The sequence below is a fragment of the Trichosurus vulpecula genome, chromosome 4, assembly GCF_011100635.1.
Source record: "Trichosurus vulpecula isolate mTriVul1 chromosome 4, mTriVul1.pri, whole genome shotgun sequence".
NCBI classification, from domain to species: domain Eukaryota; kingdom Metazoa; phylum Chordata; class Mammalia; order Diprotodontia; family Phalangeridae; genus Trichosurus; species Trichosurus vulpecula.
Window position 1 is genome coordinate 207,702,248 of NC_050576.1, and position 23,627 is coordinate 207,725,874.

Sequence of the window (23,627 nt, forward strand, 5' to 3'; positions counted from 1 at the left end):
TGGGTATAGCAGATGTCAGAATCAATGGATTATTATCCCATGCATTTCCAAACCCAAGATAAGGGGTTTTATTATATCCTCTGAGTCCATTCTCTTAGCAAAGCTAATGAGCCTCTTCTGTCAGAAAAGATATTTTTAGTGTTGTTTTAAAATATGAACAAAAAAATCTTTCTCCTCCTTTGCGGTTATGCTACAGTGATACTAAATCAAGTGCATTTGGAGAAACCAGGATCTCCTTTATTGTGTGCACCCTGCTTCCTCTGATTCTGTGACCTGTGGGTTGTTTCATTTTCTAGACCACAACATCTGGTAACACAATATTGACAAGTAGTAAAGGAGGTTGTGACCTCAATTAAAAAGATAAACGGCAGAAGTCAAGGAAAGAAAACAAAGAGTGAAGCAATATGGAGTTTCAAACCACAAAGAATTCAGTTTTTAGGGTTACTAACTGCAAACAACACAAACATTAGTATTCCACTGGAATAAAGCCGATGATATTAATACCCTCCATTTATACTGATACTTAACAGTATCATATAAATCTATCCCAATAGTTGCCATGGCACCTAAATAAAGGTGTTCTGAGGTCAAAGGGATGTGGTGTCCAAGTGAGGCATGTATTCCAGGAGAAAAGACACAAAAACAATCTTTAACAAAACCATCAGATCCATATGTAGGAAAACCAAAGGCTGGTTTTAAATGTCATGTTTTTCAAAGCGAGAATTGATGCTGGAACTAGGTCTATAAACCGGCTGGCTGGCCTTCAGCTGCAGCTGAAGACAATCAATCAGAACAGTTCAGGCTCTGTGAGAAAAAGAAAAAGAAAACACACACATACAAACATACATTCACAAAGGGAGCAAGAAAAGGGGGAATAAAAATGCCTTTTAGGGCCTTTAAAATTACATTTAAGAATTCAGGAAGGAGAGTTTTCATCTGTCACAAAATTGTTCTTGGTCTCCTCTGGGAAGTATAACTCAGTTGATACATGGTGTAAGATGTTAGATTTGGATTTGGGCCAAGAAACTGGGAGGTGCCTGATACATCTTTCCCCAAAGAAAATCTATGCAGGGGTCTCTGTTCTTCAAAATATGCTATTGTAATGATGGCAAGCTGATAAGGGCATCATCTAACCTCCTTCATAAACTAGACTGCCAATACCCAAAGAAAAACAATTCCAACTTGGTGTCAAAGCCTACTGAATTTTCAGCAACCAGAAACAGAAATCCAGTCTCAGATCTATACATGTGCAGTTAAATATGCATAGCATTGTCTGTGTGCTGAAAATTCCCCATAAAGTCTGGCCAGAATTTACTTGAATCATTAAGGAGACAAAACCAGCTGCAATGCCAGCTTACTTTGAAAGAGAACCACATGTATCACAAATGTCAAGATATCTAACCTGAGGTAAAAAGAACAAAACAAAGAATCCATTAGAATGAAAGATATGCAGGTTTCAAGAACTTTTCTTTGATCACTTTGAAATGGAAAAAGACAACTAAATTAGTATTCGCTTAGACAGACATCTGTTTATTCTACTTAGCTCAAATCAAAACTAATGACTCCAATGGTTTTTGAACAGCCCAATGGAAGTTCTAAAAATTCAGGCAAAAACCTGTCTGTAAATAGGGAGACATAGAAACGTACTGACAAAAATGTCTCTCTATACATGTGTACATATGTGTACCTTTTATGTACAAACACACATTTTATCAAAGAAGAACAAAGTGCTAGTTCACTGTGTAATCATTGCACTTCTAATTATTAAGGAAAATTATTTAATTAAAACTTCTTGCCTTGATCAGAGGTGTTACATCTGAATCCCTGCTGTGAAATCAAGAAGTAGTTAAAGACAACCACATTTCCATTTTCTGATGGCTTAACCATGGTAGTCATTCAAAATAAATTGTCTAAAGGCACATAAACACATATCAATGTAGAATCAATCCACAATAGGGATAAACACTGGAGTTGTGATTTCAATGGTATAAAATAACAGTTCTCAAGAATGGCCCAGCACCCCTGAAGGAACCTGAGACCCTTTCAGAGGGTCAGCAAAGACAAAACTATTTTCATAATACTACTGAGATGTCTTAATTTGTAATATGGAAAATATCAATTGATATAATTCCTATAAACAGAAGATTTTTGGGGAGTCCTCAATGTTCTTGAAAAGGGTTATAAGGCCCAAAAGTTTGAGAACCACGAGTACAGAGAACTCTGGGATGAAGAAACTCCTCTACCAAGGCAACCTGGGACCTGCTCAGCAACCTGGGAATCTAAAAAGAACAGTCAAGAGAATAGGAAGTTTTGCCCGAGGTCACATAGCCAGTATGTGTCAGAAACTGGACTTTAACTGCTTCGTGCTGTTTCTAATGACCCACAATTCATACTGTCACTATTTTGCAAGATATCATCTATGAAGTTTGAGCCCAGAGTCCCACTACTTATCATTAGCTTGTGTAACTTTAGACATATCACTTACTCTGACTGAACTTATAGCCTCACCTGCAAAACGTGGATAACGTCATTCATTTGTCTACCCCAGAAGCCACAATGAAAAGTTCACGAAATGAAATGTTTGTGAGAGCACTCAGAAAACTGCAATGTGTTATATAAATTTTAGAGCTTGGTGTTTAGTGCCTTGCACACAATAGACATTCAATGTTTATTGAATTGGAAAGTATAGAAGTGACATGTGACCAAGTGCCATGAATCATTTTTAAGCACACATACTAGGAAGTATATATCTGAATGAGTTTTGTCTTTTTCAAAGTAGTCACCTTAGAAGATCAGCCACAATCCAATGATGCTGTTGCCTTTGTTCAAATCATTCATCAAGTTCCTCTTTGAGAATGACCTTCAGAATCTACAATCCATCCTTTTGGAAAAACCTCAATATGGCAATATTTACTTTGAGGATTAAATTCACTTCTCCAGGAAAAAAAAGTCAAAAGTCATTTGGAGCCAAGTTCTACAAAGTGGATGATCAAATCAAATTTAATTGTTATTTGAAAATAAGAGCTGATTATAAAACAATGATTGAGATTTCTTTTCTACTACAGCTCTGAAGACTTTTCTGTAAGAAAGTCCCAAAATATTTTGAACAGTAGTAATGTCATCGCAGCAAGTGTATGACCTCTCAAACTGAAAAGTTTGAAGGAAACCTCTCGTTTGAATGTCAAATTCAGGAATCTTCACGTAAAAATAAATCAGCCAGTTTATAATAAATAACATCATGAACCAAATACAATATAACTATATCTCACTTTACCTAGACATAGGACACTAACAAATTAACTTGGAAAAACATAGCCTATTTTTTTTCTGTATGCACATTTTCCTTTGATTTTTATAATATGTGGGCTAAGAATTGTGTAGGTGTGTATGTATCTGTATTTGTACATACACATATATGTAACTGGGGAGAGGGTTGCTTATATAAACACACACATACAGGTGATTAAGATTAAATTATCTTATGTCAAGACATTAAATATGATTATGTATGCATGTATATGTAGAGAATGCATACATATATACATCTTACAAGCAGTCCCCCACTTATTAGCAGTTTGTGATCCAAATTTCATATTAAAGTAATTGGTTGGAATTTGAAACACATTTCCCCATGAAAACAATTTAATACATGGTGGTTTAGTTTCCAGGCCAGCCTACAAATGCCTATTTAACCAATAACATGATGGAAGCATAGTACTTTTCAACTACACCTAACCACTGCTTGTAACACTGCTTTTCAGGATAAATACGTTTCATGTTCTAATTTAAGATGCTAGGAACATGGCTCCCCAATGGCAACAGTATCCAAGACTGCCAGATTAGAGGAAGGATGGAGAAAATATGTTGACTATTAGTCACTTCTTGATTCTATGCATCTGGATTAGAAATGGCACCTTAAAAGTTCAGAATAATTTAAAAAAAAAGGAGTAGAGTAGCTATCCTGGGGGAAGGGGAGGAGATGAAAGAAGAGCTAGGCTGCTTCTCAAGGAGAATAGATAATGAAAACTAATTATGGAGAGAAAGTAAAGTTGCTCAACTCTCATTTTGTTTCTGTTTTCTTTGCCAAAGAGAATGAACTTTGGACTAGAAAGGACAAAACCAAAAGGAATAATAGAAAATTGATACCCAAAATAAATGAAGTGATGCCCAATGAAATACATCCTAGAGACTGTCTAATTTTTTATATGTACTCCCGGTGCATTAGCACAGTGTCTCACACATAGTTAGTGCTTAATAAAAGATTCTATTGTTTGAGTCATTCATTCATTCATTCAGCTAGCAGATGTAATTGGCAAACCACTGGCAGTGATCATTTAAAGGTCAGGAACCTAAAGGAGACATATAGTGTCCTGATTTTGATAAAAGAGAAGAGAATTGAATCTACAAACCATTGTCAGATTATCACACTTTCACTCCTGACAAGATGCTAGAAATATTAATAAAGGGAGTGAATCTTTAAAAGGAGGTAGGTATAATGTTCTCCTCAAGAACAAGTCATAAGAGACTAATCTCATTTCCTCTTTTAACAGGATTACCATACTGGTAGATTCAGGGAATACAATAGGTGGAGTTTACCCAGATGTCTCCCGCATTAGATTGTAAGTGCATTGAGGGGAGGGACTATATTTTGCCCCTTTTTATATCCCCAGAACTTAGCACAGTGCCTGGCACATACTAGATACTTAATAAATGTTTACTGATTGGTTGATTGAAACTATTTGTCAAAGTATCGCATGCTCTTCTTGTGACAAAAATAGAGTGATATGGTCTAGGGTTAGACTATATTACAGTGGCACGGGTTCCACACTGCTTAAATGGCTAGACTGAGTCATTAATGGTTTGACTTCCATTTGGAAGGAGGTGTGAGTGAACTGTCCAAGATAGCTATGCTAAGTCCAAGGTGTCTTAACATTTTTACCAATGACCTGACAAAGGTTTAGAAGGCATAACAAATTTGTAGATGACATAAAAACTAAGAGAAATAGCCAATACATTGTAGGACAGAGTCAAGATATTAAAAGATCTTGACCAGTTAGGACATTAGTCCAAAATGAATAATATGCAATTTAATAGAAATAAAAATAAAATCAAACGAGTTCAAAAACATCAACATTACAAGTAGAAGATGGGGAAATTTGGCTAGACAACAGTTAGAAAAAGACCAAGGGGGAGGCTTAGTTGGTTCTAACTTCAATAGAGGAATCAAGAATACGACACAAGATATCATAAGATCGTCAATGAAAGTTTAGACTGTATTAAGAGAATCATGGTATCTACAGCAAGTGAGGTGATAGTACTGCCGTGTTCTGCCTTTGAAAGAACACATCTAGAGTGTGGTGCTCGGTTGTGAGTGCCATATTTTTAGGAAGGCTATTGATAACTTAGAGAGTTTACAGAAGAAGACATTCAGGATGATGAAGGGCCTCAAGATTGTGCTGTATGAGCATCAACCAAATGAATTGAGGATGTTTAGATGGGAGGAAAAATACTTAGGGAGAAACGATAGCTGTCTTTAAGTATCTGAAAGGTCATCATGTAGAAGAGTGATTAGCCTTGTCCTACCTGGTCCCAAAAGGAAGACCTAGGAGCAATGGGCAGAAGTTACAAATAGGCAAGTGTAGTATTAGCATAAGGCAAACCTTCCTTACAATTAGAGCTATCCAGAAGCAGAATAGGCTGCTTCTTGAGGTAGTTAACTCTCCTTCACGGGATGTCTTCAGGCAAAGACGGTATGACCACTTACCGAGTACAGTGTAGAGAGGATTCTAGGTCAGAAATGGAATGGGCTCAATGGTCTTTGAGATCCCTTCCCCCTTAAGGATTCTGTGATTCAGTATTTGTTGAAAGTACCTCTCATATGTCAATCATTCCCACATGTTCTAAATTCAGGGGGAAGGGAAGTTGCCTTCATAGAGGGGCAGAGCATGTATGGATTCCCCCATGGCCCATTTGTATGGATGTATTATTCATAAATCAAGTGCTTCTATATAAGGGACACTACATGTATATGTGTAATGTTTCACACAAACATGTATATGTGTACACATATGTGTTATATAATTATCATATATGTAAGTATATGTAAAGACAGAACTGCAGAGAAAAGGCTTGACTCAGGCCTCTTCTGGATAACTCTGGGTGGATTTTTTGTTTGTTTTGAAAAAGAAAACCTTCACACTTTACCTAAAGATGCAATCAAAACTGTTTCCAGGCAATGTCTTCTGTTTTTTTTCCCCAATAGTTCATATTTTCACAAGATAGAAACAATACAAGGTATAATAAACACAGACAAGCATTTTTTCTGACATATGCTTCAGCCTCCTCTTTTATAAGAATACACTTGTCCCTGCTTGCAGAACCATTTAAAGCTATTCAAAGCCATAAGGATTGATAGATTTGTTTTAAACTAAGCAGAATAAGCACACCTCAGTATAAATGAAAATATGAAGAGCTAGGTGGATGGTGATATTTTGTCTTTTTCTCCCTACTTCTTCTCAGGGTATCACAGAAATGACTTCTCAATTTGGAGACACAGAGGAAGGTAAAGAGAGTATGTTTATATATCCACTGGCCCAGCGCTCCTCTTCCAAAGCCAGACAAGGATGTTTGTGACAGTTTCAGTATAGATGCAATTAGAGTAGTAGGAGACAGAGATCTTCTTTCATGTGAAGCAGACACAAAGAAGCATGACACTTGCATGTGAAAAACACTACTGCATTTAGAAGGCAACAGTGAACGAGATCAAAGAAACAACAGTAACAATAAAAAGATTTAGTTGTACTTCTGTTTCCAAATGTATAGTGAAACAAATCATCACCTCCTAGTGCCCACATAATGATCAGCATTGTGAGAAATTGTGATCAACCCTTTTAATTAAAACCCCAGTTGTCCTCATACTTCAGAAGTATGCTTTGGGTGAGAATTATCTCCAAGACCAATAGCGGTTTCCATGTTATAGCAGATCTGAAGTTTACCTGGAACCTTTGGTACTCCTTGGTCTTATGACCACACAGAGTCCATCATCACAGAACCTGGATCTAGAAGCAGCCACAGGAAAGAATTAGACTTGTTGAATCAGACTGTGTACCCTCCTGAGAGTTCCAATGGAACTAGTTTCCTGTGTCCAATGACTGTGTATTGTCAGCAGAAGGCTTCATCCTGTTTGCAGCCTGTGGAAACTTGGAGTCAACACAAGGGCATTAACTTCTCTCCCTGATCCTCCTCATCTTATCCAAGAAACCACAAGCTGCCCCTAAATTTTTCCTGATAAAACCTCTCCACTAAGAAGATAAATAATTAATGGCAAGACTCCTCCATTGGGCAAGGGGTTGAGAAGAACAGCAAACACTCCATTAGCCACAAAGAGAAAGAAATAGTATCTGTGGCATACACTCTTCAGAACAGATAGAACCAGAAGAAGGCACCAGTTCCCTGATCGGTTGGATATATAACATCCTTCCCCTAGCCTGCAAGACACTGATAAGTAATCATCCTTACTGAACATAGAATAATATAAATAGAAGACCCTTGGCAAGACTCACAGCCTACCAAAACCAAATACACACACACACACACACACACACATACACACACATACATATATGCCCTCCTTCTGTAGGGGGGTAGGTATATATCACAATCAAGTTAAAAGTGTCATAAATGCCATGAGAAGCAAGCTGTGTCTCCACTTTGAACCATGATAAAGTGATTTTACTTCTTCCAAAGTCGGACAAAGTAGTACTGGGATACTTTACCACATCACACAGAATAGTTAATGAATACCCAGTATTGGATAAGGTGTTTGGGAAGATGGCAGCAGCAGCAGCAGCGGTTGGAATAGGCTCTTGGGAAGAAAAGATTGTTATTGAAGTTCTTAAAGATGCATATTAAATTGTTCCTTTTAGAGCCCAAAAGTTCTTTAACCCTTTCCCCTGTAAAGCCCTATAAATATTGACATCACAGCCTCCTCTTTCACAAGATCTACCTCACATAAAACAGAATCTATTCAAATCAAGCATTTAAACATAAATATTAAAATAATAGGAGGAACAAAATATAAATCTACATAGGACTTCATAACTACCATAGCACCTATTAACCCAGACAAATGTATTCTCCTTGGAGAGGAACAGGAAAAGGCTGAGAAGGTTAAGGAGTCTTGTGACATATCATTAAATATTTAATCACCTTTTCAAAATTGTAAAGTCTGAGCCTTATTATATTTCATCTGACTAGACAGTTCATTCTATACACTATGGATTCCAAGACCCCTTTGGGAAAAAATAAACAAAAACAAACAAACAACCTTCTGAGAGGCAGGGTTAAAAAAATAAGCATCTCAATGCCAAGTTTCTATTGATGCTTTAGTGAAGAAGCTCCACCCCCTAAACCCACCAATCCACAGGAGGGCCAAGTGATTGAGTCCAATGGTTTTTAGTCTCCAAGAATCAGTTTTACGAAAGATGCTGCATCTGTTGCTTTGGATTCATGCAGAGTGAAAAACTGATGTTGCTGGGGAGAAAACAGAAATATATATCATCAATATTAGCAGGATAACAAAAATGTAGACTTGCTACCACATCCAGAGAAAGAACTGTGCGGTCAGAACGCAGATCAAAGCATACTATTTTAATTTGTTTTTTTTTTCTTTCTCATGGTTTTCCCTTTTATTCTGATTCTTCTTTCACACCATGACTAATGTGGAAATATGTTTAACATGATTGTACATGTATAACTTATTGTACATGTATAATTGTACATGTATAACTGTATAACTTATGATTACTTGCTGTCCTTGAGATGGGGGACGGGAGGAACGGAGAAAAAAACTCAAAATTTTACAAAAATGAATGTTGAAAACTATCTTTATATGTAATTGGAAAAATGAATTATTATATTTTATGTATTATATTATTTTATTATATTTTATATATTATATTTCTATTTAATTAAATATATTTTATATATTATAATAATAATACATTATTATTATAAAATATTAAGAAAAAAGCCAAAAATGTAGACTTCGATAGGAAGCTGATTGTATGAGCCCATTAGGGCCATATGAAGATTTCTGCCCTTACTACACAATGTCCAAATATAGTAGGCATTCATAAGTAATAATAACTTATTAATAATAATAGCATATATATATAGTGCTTTAAGATTTCCAATGCATTTTACAAATACTATTTTACTTTCTACTCACAACAATCCTGGGAGTTAGGTGCTATTATCACCCTCCCTTTTACAGATGAAGAAACTGAGGCAGGCAGCAGTTAAATGACATACCCAGGGTCACACAGTTAGTAACAGTCTGAGGCTGATTTTGAACTCAGATATGAAGATCAAATGAGAAAATATTTCTAAAACACTTAGCAGAGTGCCTGGCACATACAGAAGTAAGTATTTAATAAATGTTTCCTTCTTCCCTTCCTTTCCCTCTAGACCTACTCAGAGAAAAGGTGAGAGGGCAGAAAACTGATTCGATAAGTTATTAAACTTATAAAGCTGCCCTTGATACTTGATGGTGAGGCAATCTAGGTTGCCTTGGAACTGGCAAAACTTTTGACTTTACCCGTAATGTTAAAGACTGGTCAAACCCCAACAAGAGTCATTATTTGTACTCATGCCTGAGAAGGGCTATTCCTTCCTTCCGGGAAGAAATGTATTTTGCCTATATTCTTGAGTGTCTTTGGGATTAAAACAACTTTAGAAGTTAGAGATTGGAAAGGAAAAAATAAATATTCAGGCATTTCATATCTCAAATGAACAGAACTTAGAAAAACATCTGGTCTTAGAAAAAAACATCTCCCCAAGAACAATCACGTAAGAAACTTTATCACAGTTCTAAAGAAAAGTTAAAGACTCTTTCAAGTACATGAATGCTTCAATTCTCTGATCCCTCAGTTATGTTCCTGGTAAGTGCACCACTTTCAAAGTGTGAATACTGCATCTCTGTGTAAAAGAAACATGTTCCTATCCCATTCCAAATGAAATTATTCTTTACCAGAATCCATTATTCTTCAGGTGTATCAAAAACACTTCTGATCTCTAACCTGAGTGTCTGCTGCTATTATTTTAAATAACAATTTAAGGAGCTAAAAATGTCACCCTTTTGCTTCATGGCAGAGTTGAGTCATTTCATGTTTCCCTTACTTTTGAGATTTCAGTTTTCAACTTTCACATAGCCTGGTGGGAGGTTTTTCCCATTATACTTATTTTAAACCTGACAGCAAAGGGTAGAGTGAGTCACCTTGTGGGAAACCCAAAGCCTGCCCAAAGAAGTTTTTAGAAACAGCACACAGATCAGGTGAAGAAAAAACAAAACAAAAAGCCAGACTCAGAAAAGGTAGATGGTCCCTCAGTGGTCCCTCGACAACTTTGCTTTGAAGTCATTCTTCCAAAATCAGTCTGGGTATTGTTAGTCCTCAAAGCAAAGAGGAACAAGATTAGTTCGTGTTAACAACTGGCTCTGAGCCTGGAAATCTCTATAAGTCATCAATAGAAGTCATTCTCCAGTCAAGCTGAGAAGGAGCAGGGTTGGTTGGTTCTTGGGCTCTAAGCCACCTGATAGCGGTCCTCAGTGACATACAGTGCCACCCTCTAGATTACAAAGCGCTCATACATCAACTTGCACTGACCAAGTTATTTACAATCATTTTTATTATTACTGGGTGGCAGGGGGTTCCCCACATTTCTTGGACACTTAAGAGATTTTCTCCAAGTACTTAAGATGGGGGGCAAATGAAAGTTGTTTCCTGAAGCAAATCTACACTTTCCAGCCTCCACCCAGTCTCTTTGTTCAGGAGATCTGGGCATGAAATCCAACAAACTGCCTTGAAGTAATTCTTCCAAAATCAGTCTGGGTGTGTTTTCCTCTCTACCTTATTTTTTAATTCACAGGCTAGAAAAGTGTTGTAGGAACCACAAGGGGAAGGGGAAACCAAGGAAGTCAGAGTCATGGGCAGTCACTGTCAAAATAGAAAGTCTGACTCGCCCTCTTGTGTGGGATTTGAAGCTATTAAAGGTTGGGAAGGAACCCACTTCTCCTGCAAGCTATGGTCTAAGAATAACAGAGACAAGAAAGCATTCTGAAAGTCACCAGCTCATGGTTTGGAATTAAGACTTTGAGAGGTGGGGTGCTAGAAGCAAGATGAAGGAGATTCTCAGGATGCAACAGACCTAGCATAATGGCGTGAGAGTATACCATCATGAATATGGTGTATTGTACTACAATAAGATACCCAACATGTGCTGTATGACACCCCACAGCTATACAACCTACCTTGTTTTTCTATCCACCACCACCAAAACCTCTGTGCATAACCTCTAAATTAAGGTACCATGACACAACTATGTATCCGCACCCAGTCCTGCCAATCATATGTTAAACACACACACACACACACACACACACACACACACACACATATTAGTGGTAGTCTGTCAACACTAACCACTGTAGCACCTGTTGTGGTAGGAGCACCACTTAGTATGGGTTGGGCTGGTTTCCCTCTAATGGGGAAAAAGGAGGCCATTCTTAGGATTTGGTTGGCCTAGAGGACTCAGGCTTGAATTATCAGTTTCATTTCCCTACCCCCGAAGCATAAAAGACACAGTCTATGGGCAGTTGACACTAGTGAGGTCTCAAAGGAACTCTCACTGCCCTGTGCAGATGCCTTTATAACTTAGCATTGATGTGTTTTGTCTTTCCTTAGATAGCTGCAATGGGGAGTTCTTTAGTTTTGAGTACACAAAGATGAACTGTCTCTGCAGCTAGTTCCTTGATAGGGGCCAATGAGGAAAGGGGTGAATTTTTTTTAAAGAGATTGGTTTGAATTGGGGAATGGCTGAACAAGTTGTGGTATATGAATGTAATGGAATACTACTGTGCTATAAGAAATGATGAGCCAGCAGATTTCAGAAAAGCCTGAAAGACTTAATATGAACTGATGCTGAGTGAAGTGAGCAGAACCAAGAGAACATTGTACACAGTAACAGCCACATTGTGTGATGACTAACTTTGATAGACTTAGCTCTTCTTGGCAATGCAAGGATCTAAGACAACCCCAAAAAGCTCATGATAGAAAACGCTATCCACATCCAGAGAAAGAACTATGGAGTCAGAATGTAGATCGAACCATATTATTTGCTCTTTCTTTTTTGTTGTTGTTTTGTTCTGTTTTTTCTTTCTCAAGGTTCCTCCCATTAGTTCTAATTCTTCATTACAACATGACTAATGTGAAAATATGTGTAATAAGAAAGTACATGTAGAGCCTATATCAAAGCATGCCATCTTGGTGAGGGGGGAAGGGAGGAAAGCAGAGACAATTTAAAACTCAAAAGCTTATGGAAGCGAATGTTGAAAACTAAAAATTAGTTAATTTTTTTAAAGAGAGAGAGAGAGAGATGGGTTTGGTAGACTGGAATTATGCTCCCTAACAAGGACACTCAAGTCCCTATGATCTAGCTGCTTCAGGTGCAATTAGAATCTAGCTTTTAAGTAGTGCCCCACCTGAATGGACCTTCCCTGATACCATTATACCAGGCCTAGGCAGATCAACTGGTGAAGTCTGATCAGGATAATGGTACAGCTCTGAAATTAGAGAGAGGCACACAAGCAGGAACTCAAGGAGTAAGCACTGTGCCTACTGCCACATTAGGTGGATAGAAAATTATGATACTCTGCCTTGTGGACCCTAGAGCATGGCTTTTGAAACATGGGGTGGACGAGAAGATAATCAGTCTGTAGAAGTGGGAGCTTGGAGTCAGGAAGAAATGAGCTCAAATCTGGCCTCAGACACTTACTAGCTATGTGACCCTGGGCAAGCCACTTAACCTCTGTTTGCCTTAAGAAGGAAATGGCAAACCACTCCAATATCTTTACCAAGAAAATCCCACAGACAGTATTGGTCCATAGGGTCATAGAGTCAGACAAGACTGAACAAAAACAATTTTGCTTTTTAATGATATAGAGATGAAACTGTCTTTTTATACCCTTAGCAGGCAACAATTTGCCTAGAGGAAAGGAGATCTTTTAGCTAACTGGGTGGTTGAGTCCCTGAATGAAGATGAGGGAGACTCTCCATCTAACCTGGACAGAAAAAGGGAAACCTCTGAGGGGCCTCAAATTTAGTACTATCCCCCTGTGCCATCATTCCCAGGAAAGAGGAGGTTTTGACTGGTGGGCCTGGGACCTTTAGTGGATAGTTTAGTGGGAGACATCCCAATATGAACTTAGTCCCTGGGAGAGATGTTAAAAGGCTTAAAACCTTTTAAATACTCTGCCAATGTACTTGTGGTGGGGATTGGTGATTGTGCTGGAGCTATCATCAATCTGGAGCTCTGATATTCTTGGTGTTGCTATTGGTCATAATGGCTATTTTCACACCGGTAGGCTTATGCTGAGCCATGCTTTACATTACCTCTATTGTATGAATTTACTTTTTAGAAGATTGTATTGTTTTACATTTTTTATTATTTATATTAAGCTCTCCCACCAGTGTTATTTGTGAAGTCCAAATTCTTTTAAGACTATTTTAGTGGTAGATCACTTACAAAATTTGGAGACCTTACCACAAAGGGATGAGATATTATAAGAACACCACCATTTTGTATGAAATAGACTGGTTTTCCTTTAAAAGGTGCATGTTTGGGATTTGGAAGGCCTGGGGATGAGGCTTGAATAATTGATTTGACTTCCCTGTCCCCTAAAGTGTAAAAGAGCTAGCTTATGGTGACTTAGTGATTGGATGTCTTTCTGACCTAGCATTGATTCTGGTGGTGAGTGTGGTGGCAGAAGGGAGTAGAGAGTTATTTGAATGAGTATCCTTTTTAACCTTGAGGATTGTATCCTTTTGATCCTTTGTGATTAATAAAGTTGTTTTATTGCATTTTATGGCCTATAAGTATTTCACTGAATTCTAAGCCCAGGCCTGAATCATTGAATTGTCCTGAGTTAGACCTAGCCCCAAAATACCCATCATTACTGACCATCATCTCCTGGACGCAAGTCCTACTGAATCATGCCAACTGATAATAGTTTGAAAGTGTAGATAATTTATCTTAGGGGTCATAGGGAGCATGACCTATTTGTTAATTCCTGAGTTCAAATAATTTGGAGTCTTCTAGAAGTCAAAAACAAACCAACTCAACACCCCTATTTTCCTTGCATCAGATGGAAATGGCAAACTGTTAGCAGTGCTTTCTATTCGTGCTCCATTTCATCTGGAAAGGGATTCTTCCCTCTCAGCCCATCTAGTCTTCTAACTTGAACAATAGTATCTCAGCATCTGTTTTCCCAATGCTAGAGTCAGGGAGTTCGGACTCAGATTTTCCATTAAAAACCTCAAGTCCACAGGAAAGCAGGGAGCAGTTATGGTCTTAAAAGAGAAGTCCATTCCAGTACCGCAAAGTCTAAAGCCATAAGAAGAATAAGAAAAAAAAACCCACAAGACCTCACAACATTAATATGTCAGCCATAAAATACCACAGTGTTAAGATATTCTGGAAAGGTAGCTTAATAGAAATGAACACAGCTGCCAGTGAGTATTAAGCTGGAACCAAACATCTTTCCTCAAATGTGCTCCAGTGAACCTTTATGATAAGAGGCCACTTGGAAGGAAAATGCATTGCTCTTTAAATATACGCAGACACATACGAATAAACTGGACCCTTCTGCCTGACAACTGGTGTTAAAGCAAGATCATATTCAAATAGCACTTCAGAGTACAAAATAACAGCCTACTCCTAGTGTCAAAATTAATTTTTAATAAGCACTAAATCCTATTAAAAGTCTCACACCTATTTGGCACTTAAATACTTGTTAAATTGAAACTGTTCTTGAATACTTAAAACATGATATGAAGGATAACAGAGCCGGGTAATCACACTGCTCATAAACAGAGTAAGAAAAGAAGGCCACATAGAGAATGAATTTTTTTTTCAAGAATCACCCTGTCTCTTGGACCATATCGCAAGACCTCAGCCCCAACGTAAAACTGCTCTGAGAAGCATTGGGAGCTACCTCATTAATGGGGATGGCAAAAATTCTGCACAGACTAAAACACTGAAGGAACAAGGGCCCAGACTACCTTCAGGGCCAGGAAAAAATGAATAGATGATGTAGGAACTCAAAGAGAAAAGCTAAGGTCATTCAGGGCTAGAGTAAGAACATTTATCCCTTCTCAGGTCGCAAAGCTACCAAAAATTCTTCTTTCTTTTTCTTTTGGGGTCATCCAACTGAAGTGAATACAATTCAGTTGATACAGCAGAGTCAGATCTTTGGCCAGAATTTAAATCTTAAGCTTAAACCAGAAAAACTGAAAGGTGTTCCATGATTTCTTGCCAGTCTCAAGCACCTCCCCCATCACTTTCCTGGATCTAGAATGAAGAGATTAAGTTCCAATCCCAGCTGGCCCACTTCCTGGCTGTGCAACCTTAGTTACACTAAGCTCTCTGAGACTCAGTTCCCTCATCTGTAAAATGGGGGTAATGATACTTTCACTATTTACCTTACAAAGCCATTGCAGGGAAAGTGCTTTGTAAAGTTTTGCTGTTTGGTAGTTTTAGTCATGTCCAACCCTTCGTGATTCTGTTTCGGGTTTTCCTGGCAAAGATACTGGAGTAGTTTACCATTTCCTTCTCCAGCTCATTTTACAGATGAGGAAACTGAGGCAAATAGGGTTAAGTGACTCGCCCAGGATCACACAGTTAGTGAGTGTCAGAGGACAGAACTGAACTCAGGCCTTCCTGATTCCAGGCCCAGCACTCTAACCACTCTACCAACTAGCTGCCCACTTTGTAAGAAGTACTATATGAAAATAAGCTATCATCATCATTATTATCTGCACCTTTTTTAAATCACCAAGTAACTTTATTCTTCATCTGGTTAAAGAACTCCAGGAATAATATCTTTAGCACTCTACGTGTGGTGGTTTCAGTGTGGGGAGAAGGGATAAAGATGAAAAATCTCATTTCTTACTTAGTAATTGGGACATTGGCAAAAAATCAGGTCACTTTTTCTCATCGTATCTAGATGACAGAACCTAACAGATAAATTCCGAGAAAGTCATGCCTAAATTAGTGAACATTTTTAAATATAAAATATGGTTTAAAGAAATGTATTTCTATTATCATTAAATGTATATAGCAACAAAAGCTAATGACTGCCAAATGTTGCAAATGAATCATCTTGGTTTCTTTGTGATTGAAATATGGTTATGCATGTACTCCCAAAATGCTATAAAAGACCGTTTTCTTGAGTAAGCTAAACATTTGTGATAAGATTTTATAAATTTGCTGAGAAAATTCTTTAATTTATAGTTAGTGCAAAAGGTAAATTATGAATTCTCATTGAATAGGACTCTAATGAAGTCTCAACAAACTTGTTTTAGGCTAGCAATAACATTGAATAAGCCTGATATTTCATCCAAAACAATCAATCCATATCCATTCTTCTGAACCTCTTGTACCACTCTTTAAGAAACTGGGTTTTTTTTTTAAAGTCTAAAATTCCTTTTGCAATAATAATGGAGGATCCTTAGCACCTTCTAAATCTGAGGGTATCAGAGATCTCAAAGCACTTTGCAAATATAACTGTGTGCTGTATAACTTTGTTAGTTTCCCATAAAAGTAGCCAGGAATGGTAATTAAGGGATCTTTGCCAAGATTACACAAGAGACAGTACTCAGACTAGAAATAAAACATAGTCCTCTGAACTGTTCATTAAAAAAAAATCAATCACTGGCATTCATGTCTTGGTGAATTCACTATTTCAATAATATTTTTGGTTATAATTTATATTCGAGTCATTTAACCTTCAATAGATGTTAGTTTGGACATGTTTATACTACTAACAATACTCACCATAAGTTCTGCGTATGTTGGCCGTTCTTTGGAATTCTTCTTCAAGCTTAAAAAAAAGGGAAGAATTAAACACATTAAAATCAAGAAACCATCTGCATTTTCACTAGACTAGGATTTCAGAACCTGCAGAAGACTAAACATAACCAACTTGAAAAACAATATTGAAAACATAGGTTTCCAATGTTGACTTGCCTCTTCCATTCCACTTCTAAATCAAATTTTAAATCAACAGTGGACATGAGTTCATGGAAAGAAAATACATATACTTTCCTTGGAGATGCCATACCTATGACATAAAAGTTTGCCCTTCAAATTCACAGTCATTATAAATCAAAATATATCTACTTTCCTTTAGAATCTACTTTCAATCCACCACCTACAACTTTTTGCAACAAGTACAGTTTGGCAATGGGGTCTTAAGCTTACATTTTCTATGGAATAATTTTAAAATTCTGAAATCACTATATCTCAACTAGCCTATTCACTATTCCTTCTGCTTTTTCCTGGTTTCCTAGAAATGCTTCCTTTTTGCCTGTCATTAATGTAATCCATCGGAGTGATAAACAAATCCAACCCATAAAATTTCCAAGGCAATGAAACTTATTTATGGCAGATTAATTGCCAAGGTAAAAGGCATATTCAGTCAATAATGAAACAATTATTCTTAGTCAAACTGAATAGGAATGCACTAGTTTGTGACAAGCACAGCTACGTCTATCCATTGCTCAGTCCAAAATAGTGACTCCTGTGAAAAAAGGGCGAAAGGTAGTTAATGAAAGAGCTATAAATTCAGTCAGTTCATGTTGTGATATCAGAGATGAAAAAGCTAGCTTCACTTTGAGACTCAGTATCCAGAGTGAGGGTGGTGATAGTTCCACTGTTTTCTACTCTAATTAGACCATATCAGGGGCCTTGTGTTCAGCAGGTGCCATATTTTAGGAAGAACATTGACAAGATGGAGCATGTCCAGAAGAGTGCGAATGGGATAGTAAAAGAACTGGAGACCATGACATAGAGAATCATCTAAAAGAACTAGGTATGTATAGCCTGAAGAAGGGAAGATTTGGGAGCAGGGGAAGATGTGATAGTCAACCTCAAGAATATGAAGGGCTATCATACGGAAGAGAAATTAGATTGAAATTAGATTTGCTCATAGAGTAGAACCAGGTATAATGAGTAGAAATTATAAAAACAAAAAACAAGTAAAAAAAAAACAGACCAAAGCTTGATATAAGGGCACACTCCATAACAATGGGCACTACCCAAAAGTGGGATGCTGCCTTGAGAGGTTCCCCCTCATTGCATGAATTCAAACAGGTACCAGATGAGTACTTGTTGAGTATGAAGTAGAAGACATTCTTGTTCAGGTAAGGGTTGGACTAGATGTCTCTCGAGTTCCCTTCTAACTCAGATTCTGTTACTTACACTAAATACGTTTTAGCAAAATTGGGTTTTAGAATTAAAAAGAACACAATGCAAAGAGACAAAATTTTCTAAAGGGACCCATATAATCAGTTAACACGTCAGTCAGTAAGGAAGCATTTATTAAGCACCTATTATGTACCAGGCACTGTGATAAAGCTCTGAGGAAACAAAGGCAAAAAAAAGTCTCTTCTAAAACTAGTCTCTTCTATCAAGGAGTTCACATTCTACGGGGGAAGAAAGAATAAAGAAAATCTGTTTGGATACAAAAGTTTAAGTTACAGGGCAGAAAGAAGGAAGTAACATAACCATTTGTGGAGCAGCCAATAGTAGTGCCATTTTCCCTACCTCTCAAAACCATACACTGTATGGATTGAAAACATCTTGTCTGGCTAAGACCAGAGTAACCAAGACGTAATTGAAATTTAATTATAACCAATACATGTTTCAATGGGGTCAAGAAAACTAAAAATCTGGATATGACTCCTATACCACCTAAGTGGTCTGATAACACCAAAAGGGAGGAAGAGGAGTTATGAAGAAATGTTGGTCATTTAAAAGACCTCTAAGAAGCTCAAAATAGAAGAGAATTTAGAACAGTGAATATTAATGGAAACTGTGAGATTAAATCTGGCCCGTGGGAACCCCAAAATTGATGGCATAGATCACTAAATCTAGAGCAAGAAGAGATCTTGGAAATAATCTAGTCTACTCAACACCCCCCCTTCATATTTCAGAAAAAGAAACTGAGGTTCATAAATGTGAAGTATCTTGCCCAGGGTCACACATGAAGCAACCAAAATATTTTCTAGTCAGTTTTATTGCTGCCTGAGTAACTCTCCTCCTCCTCCTCTTTCTCCTCATCTCTGTCCTCCTCCTCTTCCATCATCAACACTACTCCCATCCCCACTTCAAGATCAATATATCTTCTTCAATGACTAGGTCCCTGCTGTCCTACAGAGGAAGAAGTGCAGGGAAACACTTTGATCCCAGAGTCATTGTTCTAATGTATCTATGTTATAGCTATGATCCAACCAACTAATATTGTAGTAGAGCATTAATCAGCTAACTTGAGGCTAACAAACTTATGCATCACAAAGTAGATTACTCACACTTGAGAGGCTGGGAGGAGAGAACCCAAGTCAATGAAGAAAAATACAATCATGAATATGAAGGCCGCATTCAAACTTCAATTGGGTGTTTTATGAGGTTTCTATTTACATTGAATATTTCAAAACCTTTCAAGCTAATATCAATCACTAGACTCTCCCATATGAGTGAAATCTTTCTATTTAGGAGAGGACACTTTTCTCTTCTTGACTTTTCTGCATGGTAAATAATCTAAGTTATGACTCCAAACCAGGCAAACGACACTTCTCAAAAAGTGCCACAGTATGCTATCTTTCCAACAACGAAGTCCCATTTGATTTCATGTGTTTTGCTACATAGTTACAATGCAAAAATAAGCAACTCTCTTCTCTGGTTTAACTAGGAAAACTTAATGATTTTCCTTCAGTGGAGGGAATTTTTTTAAGAAGCATCTACTCACTTCCTGAGTAGCTGGTTTATGGGAAATTTCCCATATGAAATTTAAACAGGCCTTGAAATTAATACGTTGTGGAAAGTATCCAATAAGTGACTCAAAGAGAAGTGCCATCGTGAACTACAACAGACATGTTATGTAAAGGGATGCTCAAAAATTCAGGAAATAGAGGATGTTGGCCAACCGGATATTTTCTGTCTCCTAGCCCTCATTAGCAAGTCAAGATTTACTGTAAATGTTACATGGCCTTACTAATATGGAAAACAGTAATATAGCAAACCAACATTGTTTTAGGGTATTAATATAGTCCATTCTTCATCTTTTAAATCTATAAGACTTCAAAACATGGACTAAGAATAGCAAAGTACTCAAGATAAGGTTAGGGGATAGGAAGCAAACTTTCCATCTTTAAAGGGAAGCACTTGAAATTCAATATAAAATAACAACTGTCAAGTTCAAAGCTACATCAATTTCTTGTTGGGATTGATTCAGACTTTTGAGTTTTCAAGTGGCTTGCCATTTCCAAGCGTGCAATTAGTTAACTGCTCTAATTCCTCTTCCAAATGCCACAACACATGCTCCTGACCGTAGCTGACACTAAAAAACGGCTTCCTGCTGCCTTAAGAATTGCTAGTTTGGTCTTTGTGCTGACCAGAGGATTTCTGCCTATTTGAACTCACCCTGGCTGATTCCAACGAGGACTATTTGGTGCATCCGCAGAATAAAAACATGTTGCGCCTTTGTAACCATGCATTCGTCATAAGCAAAATAAATATGCCCTGTCTCTACTCACTGCCTGCCAAGATGAAGAATATGATTGAGCACATTTAGTACCATTCACCTACTGTTGGAAAGCATGTGCACCTGTGGGGGCTTCCAATACACTAGTCTAAAATTTAATATAACAAGATGGATAGGATCAAAGTCCATCTGATGTGTTAGATCTGGATTTATGTTCATTAATTCTCTAATGTCATAAGAGACTCCAAGAAGCAGAAAAGTAGTCTGGCTTTTATTTTCCTTTTAGCAGCCTTAGATTCTGATTTTCAATGATAACTATCTCTGTGTATCAGGCCTAATGTTGCTGTTGCTTTTGTTCAGTCATGTCTGACACCATTTGGGATTTTCTTGGCAAAGATATTGGAGTAGTTTTCCATGTCCTTCTCTAGCTCATGTTACAGATTAGGAAACTGAGGCAAACAGGGCTAAGTGAATTGCTCAGGGTCACAGAGCAAATAAGTGTCTGAGGCCACATTTGAATTCGAGAAAATGAATCTTCCTGACTCCAGGCCTGACACTCTGTGTAGAAAAGAGAACCCCCTCTCCCCATACCAGCATTATTGAGAAATCTCACTTGTTGGTCTTTTTGCAAAATCTTTGAGTTTTCTTTACTCCTTCATTAACCAACACAGATCAGACACAAACCTTGAAACCACAATCTTAATAAGACCACCACCCCCAAGGAGTCTGTATTTTAAAAAATGATCATTCCAAAAGTAAAAAATAAAAAACAAAGTTGTTTAGAAGTCAAAATTTTTAAATGAGTTTGGAAGAGTAGGTTCAGATTTATGTTTGTAAAAAAATTATAAAAGTAACCATTAAATGGAGCTCCAAAAATAAAAGGCTGAATGATCCCTGCCCTTACCATCATCACCATCCATCTTAAAAACAAACACAAAATAGCATTTAACTCATTGAAGCTGGTAAAAATCAGGTCTTAGAAGTAGATCACAAGAGGTGGCATTTTGGGTCTCCAGATCTGGCTTTGAACCACAGCCTGGTGTTCCTTTAGCATTGTATTCCAAGTGCTACCAAAAATATCCTGCCAATTTAGCAGTGATCAGTATTGATCACCCAAGAAGGAAGAGCTACCAAGGAGATGCACTGGATATAAATGTAATGTGTGTAACAATGCTAGAGTGCCAGTAAAATATAAAAGCAAAATGTTTCTCACAAAATAAAGAGGAAACAAATGTTGTAATAGACCACCAACGATGAGGACAAGATGCTCCTCCCACTGCCCATACTTACACTTAGGAGTTCTCCATGACTAGGAATACAATATATAGCTGTAATAATTTCAGGAATAAAAAGAATAGAGCTCCTAGTCAATTACATAAACTTTTCATGTTTCCCAGCCTGATATTTCCTGGAACACACAGGAAGTAGGCATCCTTGAGTTATCCTACTCATCACTGGATTTTCTATGCCAGTTCTACTCAAATACAGCTTTCTATTCAAGAAAAAGAGCTAACCCATTAATGGGAGGGTTATCAGAGACATTTCTTTGCCTCTCTAATACCAAAGATTATAAAGCAACTACCATTTAGAAACATCTTCCACAGCCTTCATTCCACACCATTACCCCAAACACAAGTTACCAGAAGTCACAAACCTAGTTGCCACTTCCAAATAACACTAGCATAACACTGGATGAGGGAGAGAAGTCTGAATATCCACATCTCGAGCCTTTGAGCAAGTAGATGCTATAGCAAATAAAATTATCTCCATAAAAGACCAAGTCAACAAAAGATATAAAAAACCAATACAATTTCTTTTGCAGTATGAAGACCCTTTAAGTACCTGTACAGAAAGGAAAGGAGGTAGGATGGTCAAAGAGCAGGAGGCAAGAATAATAGATGAGCAGCCCAAGCATTGTACTGGGATCCACAATATATTTTAAAAGAGATAAGGCCTCAAGTGAATTGGATTAACCTTCTGTAGAGTATTTGTTAAGTGATATGGAAAAGAATTACATGAGTAAGAAGGAATGGACAGGTAGTGATCTATGTGAACCTTCACAGTAGAGATCACATATTTAGTGAAGAATGGAAAAGGACTCACTTGTATGTGCTCCAGAGACTCAGTTCTACACAAGTCTTCCAAAAGGGCATTAAGGGACTTAAGTTGATGACTTATAATGGAAAAAAAAGTTGAATGAACTCTGTATCCCAGGCATTGAGAGGATAAATTGCCTCTCAAAAAAGAAAATCATAATTAGATTGATAAATGATGAAGTTAGTTTTTAAAAAGAGATTCTTTTTATCCATGCTAATACTAGCATTGTCTTTTCTCAGGCTGGTCACGATCTTTAGCATCAGATCTGCAATTTTTATGAAATTTGCAGTTTAAGGAAAGGTTAAAAAACATTTTGTGACTGAGTAAAAATGTATGCAAGGTTAGCAATCAGTTATGCTCAGACCTAGGAAACTCTAAAACTCTGATGCCTAGGGGCCGTTTCCAAGAAACACAAAAAATCCACTTTGGTGAAACAGACACGAAGTGTGAAGGAGTTGACTAAGGTACGGAACAATAAACAATGACAAGAAAATGAATTTTCTGAAGAAGTCACTATTAGCCCAAAGTGATTTTTCTTTAAACCATTCATACAATCATAAATTTAGGGTTGAGAAGGACCTTTCTGATCACCTAGTCCCTAAGGGTAGGAAACTGAGATTCAAGGAAACTGTGACCAAGGTCACAAAGGTAATCAATAACAGAGGTAAGATTGGAACCCACATCCTCTCAGTTCCCAAACCAGAGTTTTTCATACTACATCAACGTGAAGAGCCAAAATCAGAATAGGACAACAGTATCTTTCCCAAGGGTACCAAATTTGAGGGCCCTGATAGCAGGGTAAAAACAACAGAAGTCAGTATGTAGTTAGGAAGAATCGTCAAGTCAACCAACATTTATCAAGTATTACATATTGTACTAAGCACTGGGGATACAAATTAACGTAAAAACAAACAAATGAACAAAAAAAATAGCC

At 37.4% G+C, this 23,627-nt stretch overlaps 1 protein-coding gene across 1 annotated transcript in view; it reads right to left on the minus strand.

The window, feature by feature from the left end:
* Positions 1 to 8,241: 8,241 nt before the first annotated feature.
* Positions 8,242 to 23,627, minus strand: part of MAP2K6 (mitogen-activated protein kinase kinase 6) — a 137,967-nt gene continuing 122,581 nt past the window's right edge. The window contains exons 11-12 of the mRNA XM_036756240.1: positions 16,891 to 16,936; positions 8,242 to 8,532 (exon numbers count right to left, since the gene is read on the minus strand). Of these exons, the coding sequence (XP_036612135.1) occupies positions 8,455 to 8,532; positions 16,891 to 16,936 (124 nt within the window). The 3' untranslated portion in view covers positions 8,242 to 8,454. The remainder of the gene's footprint in view (positions 8,533 to 16,890; positions 16,937 to 23,627) is intronic.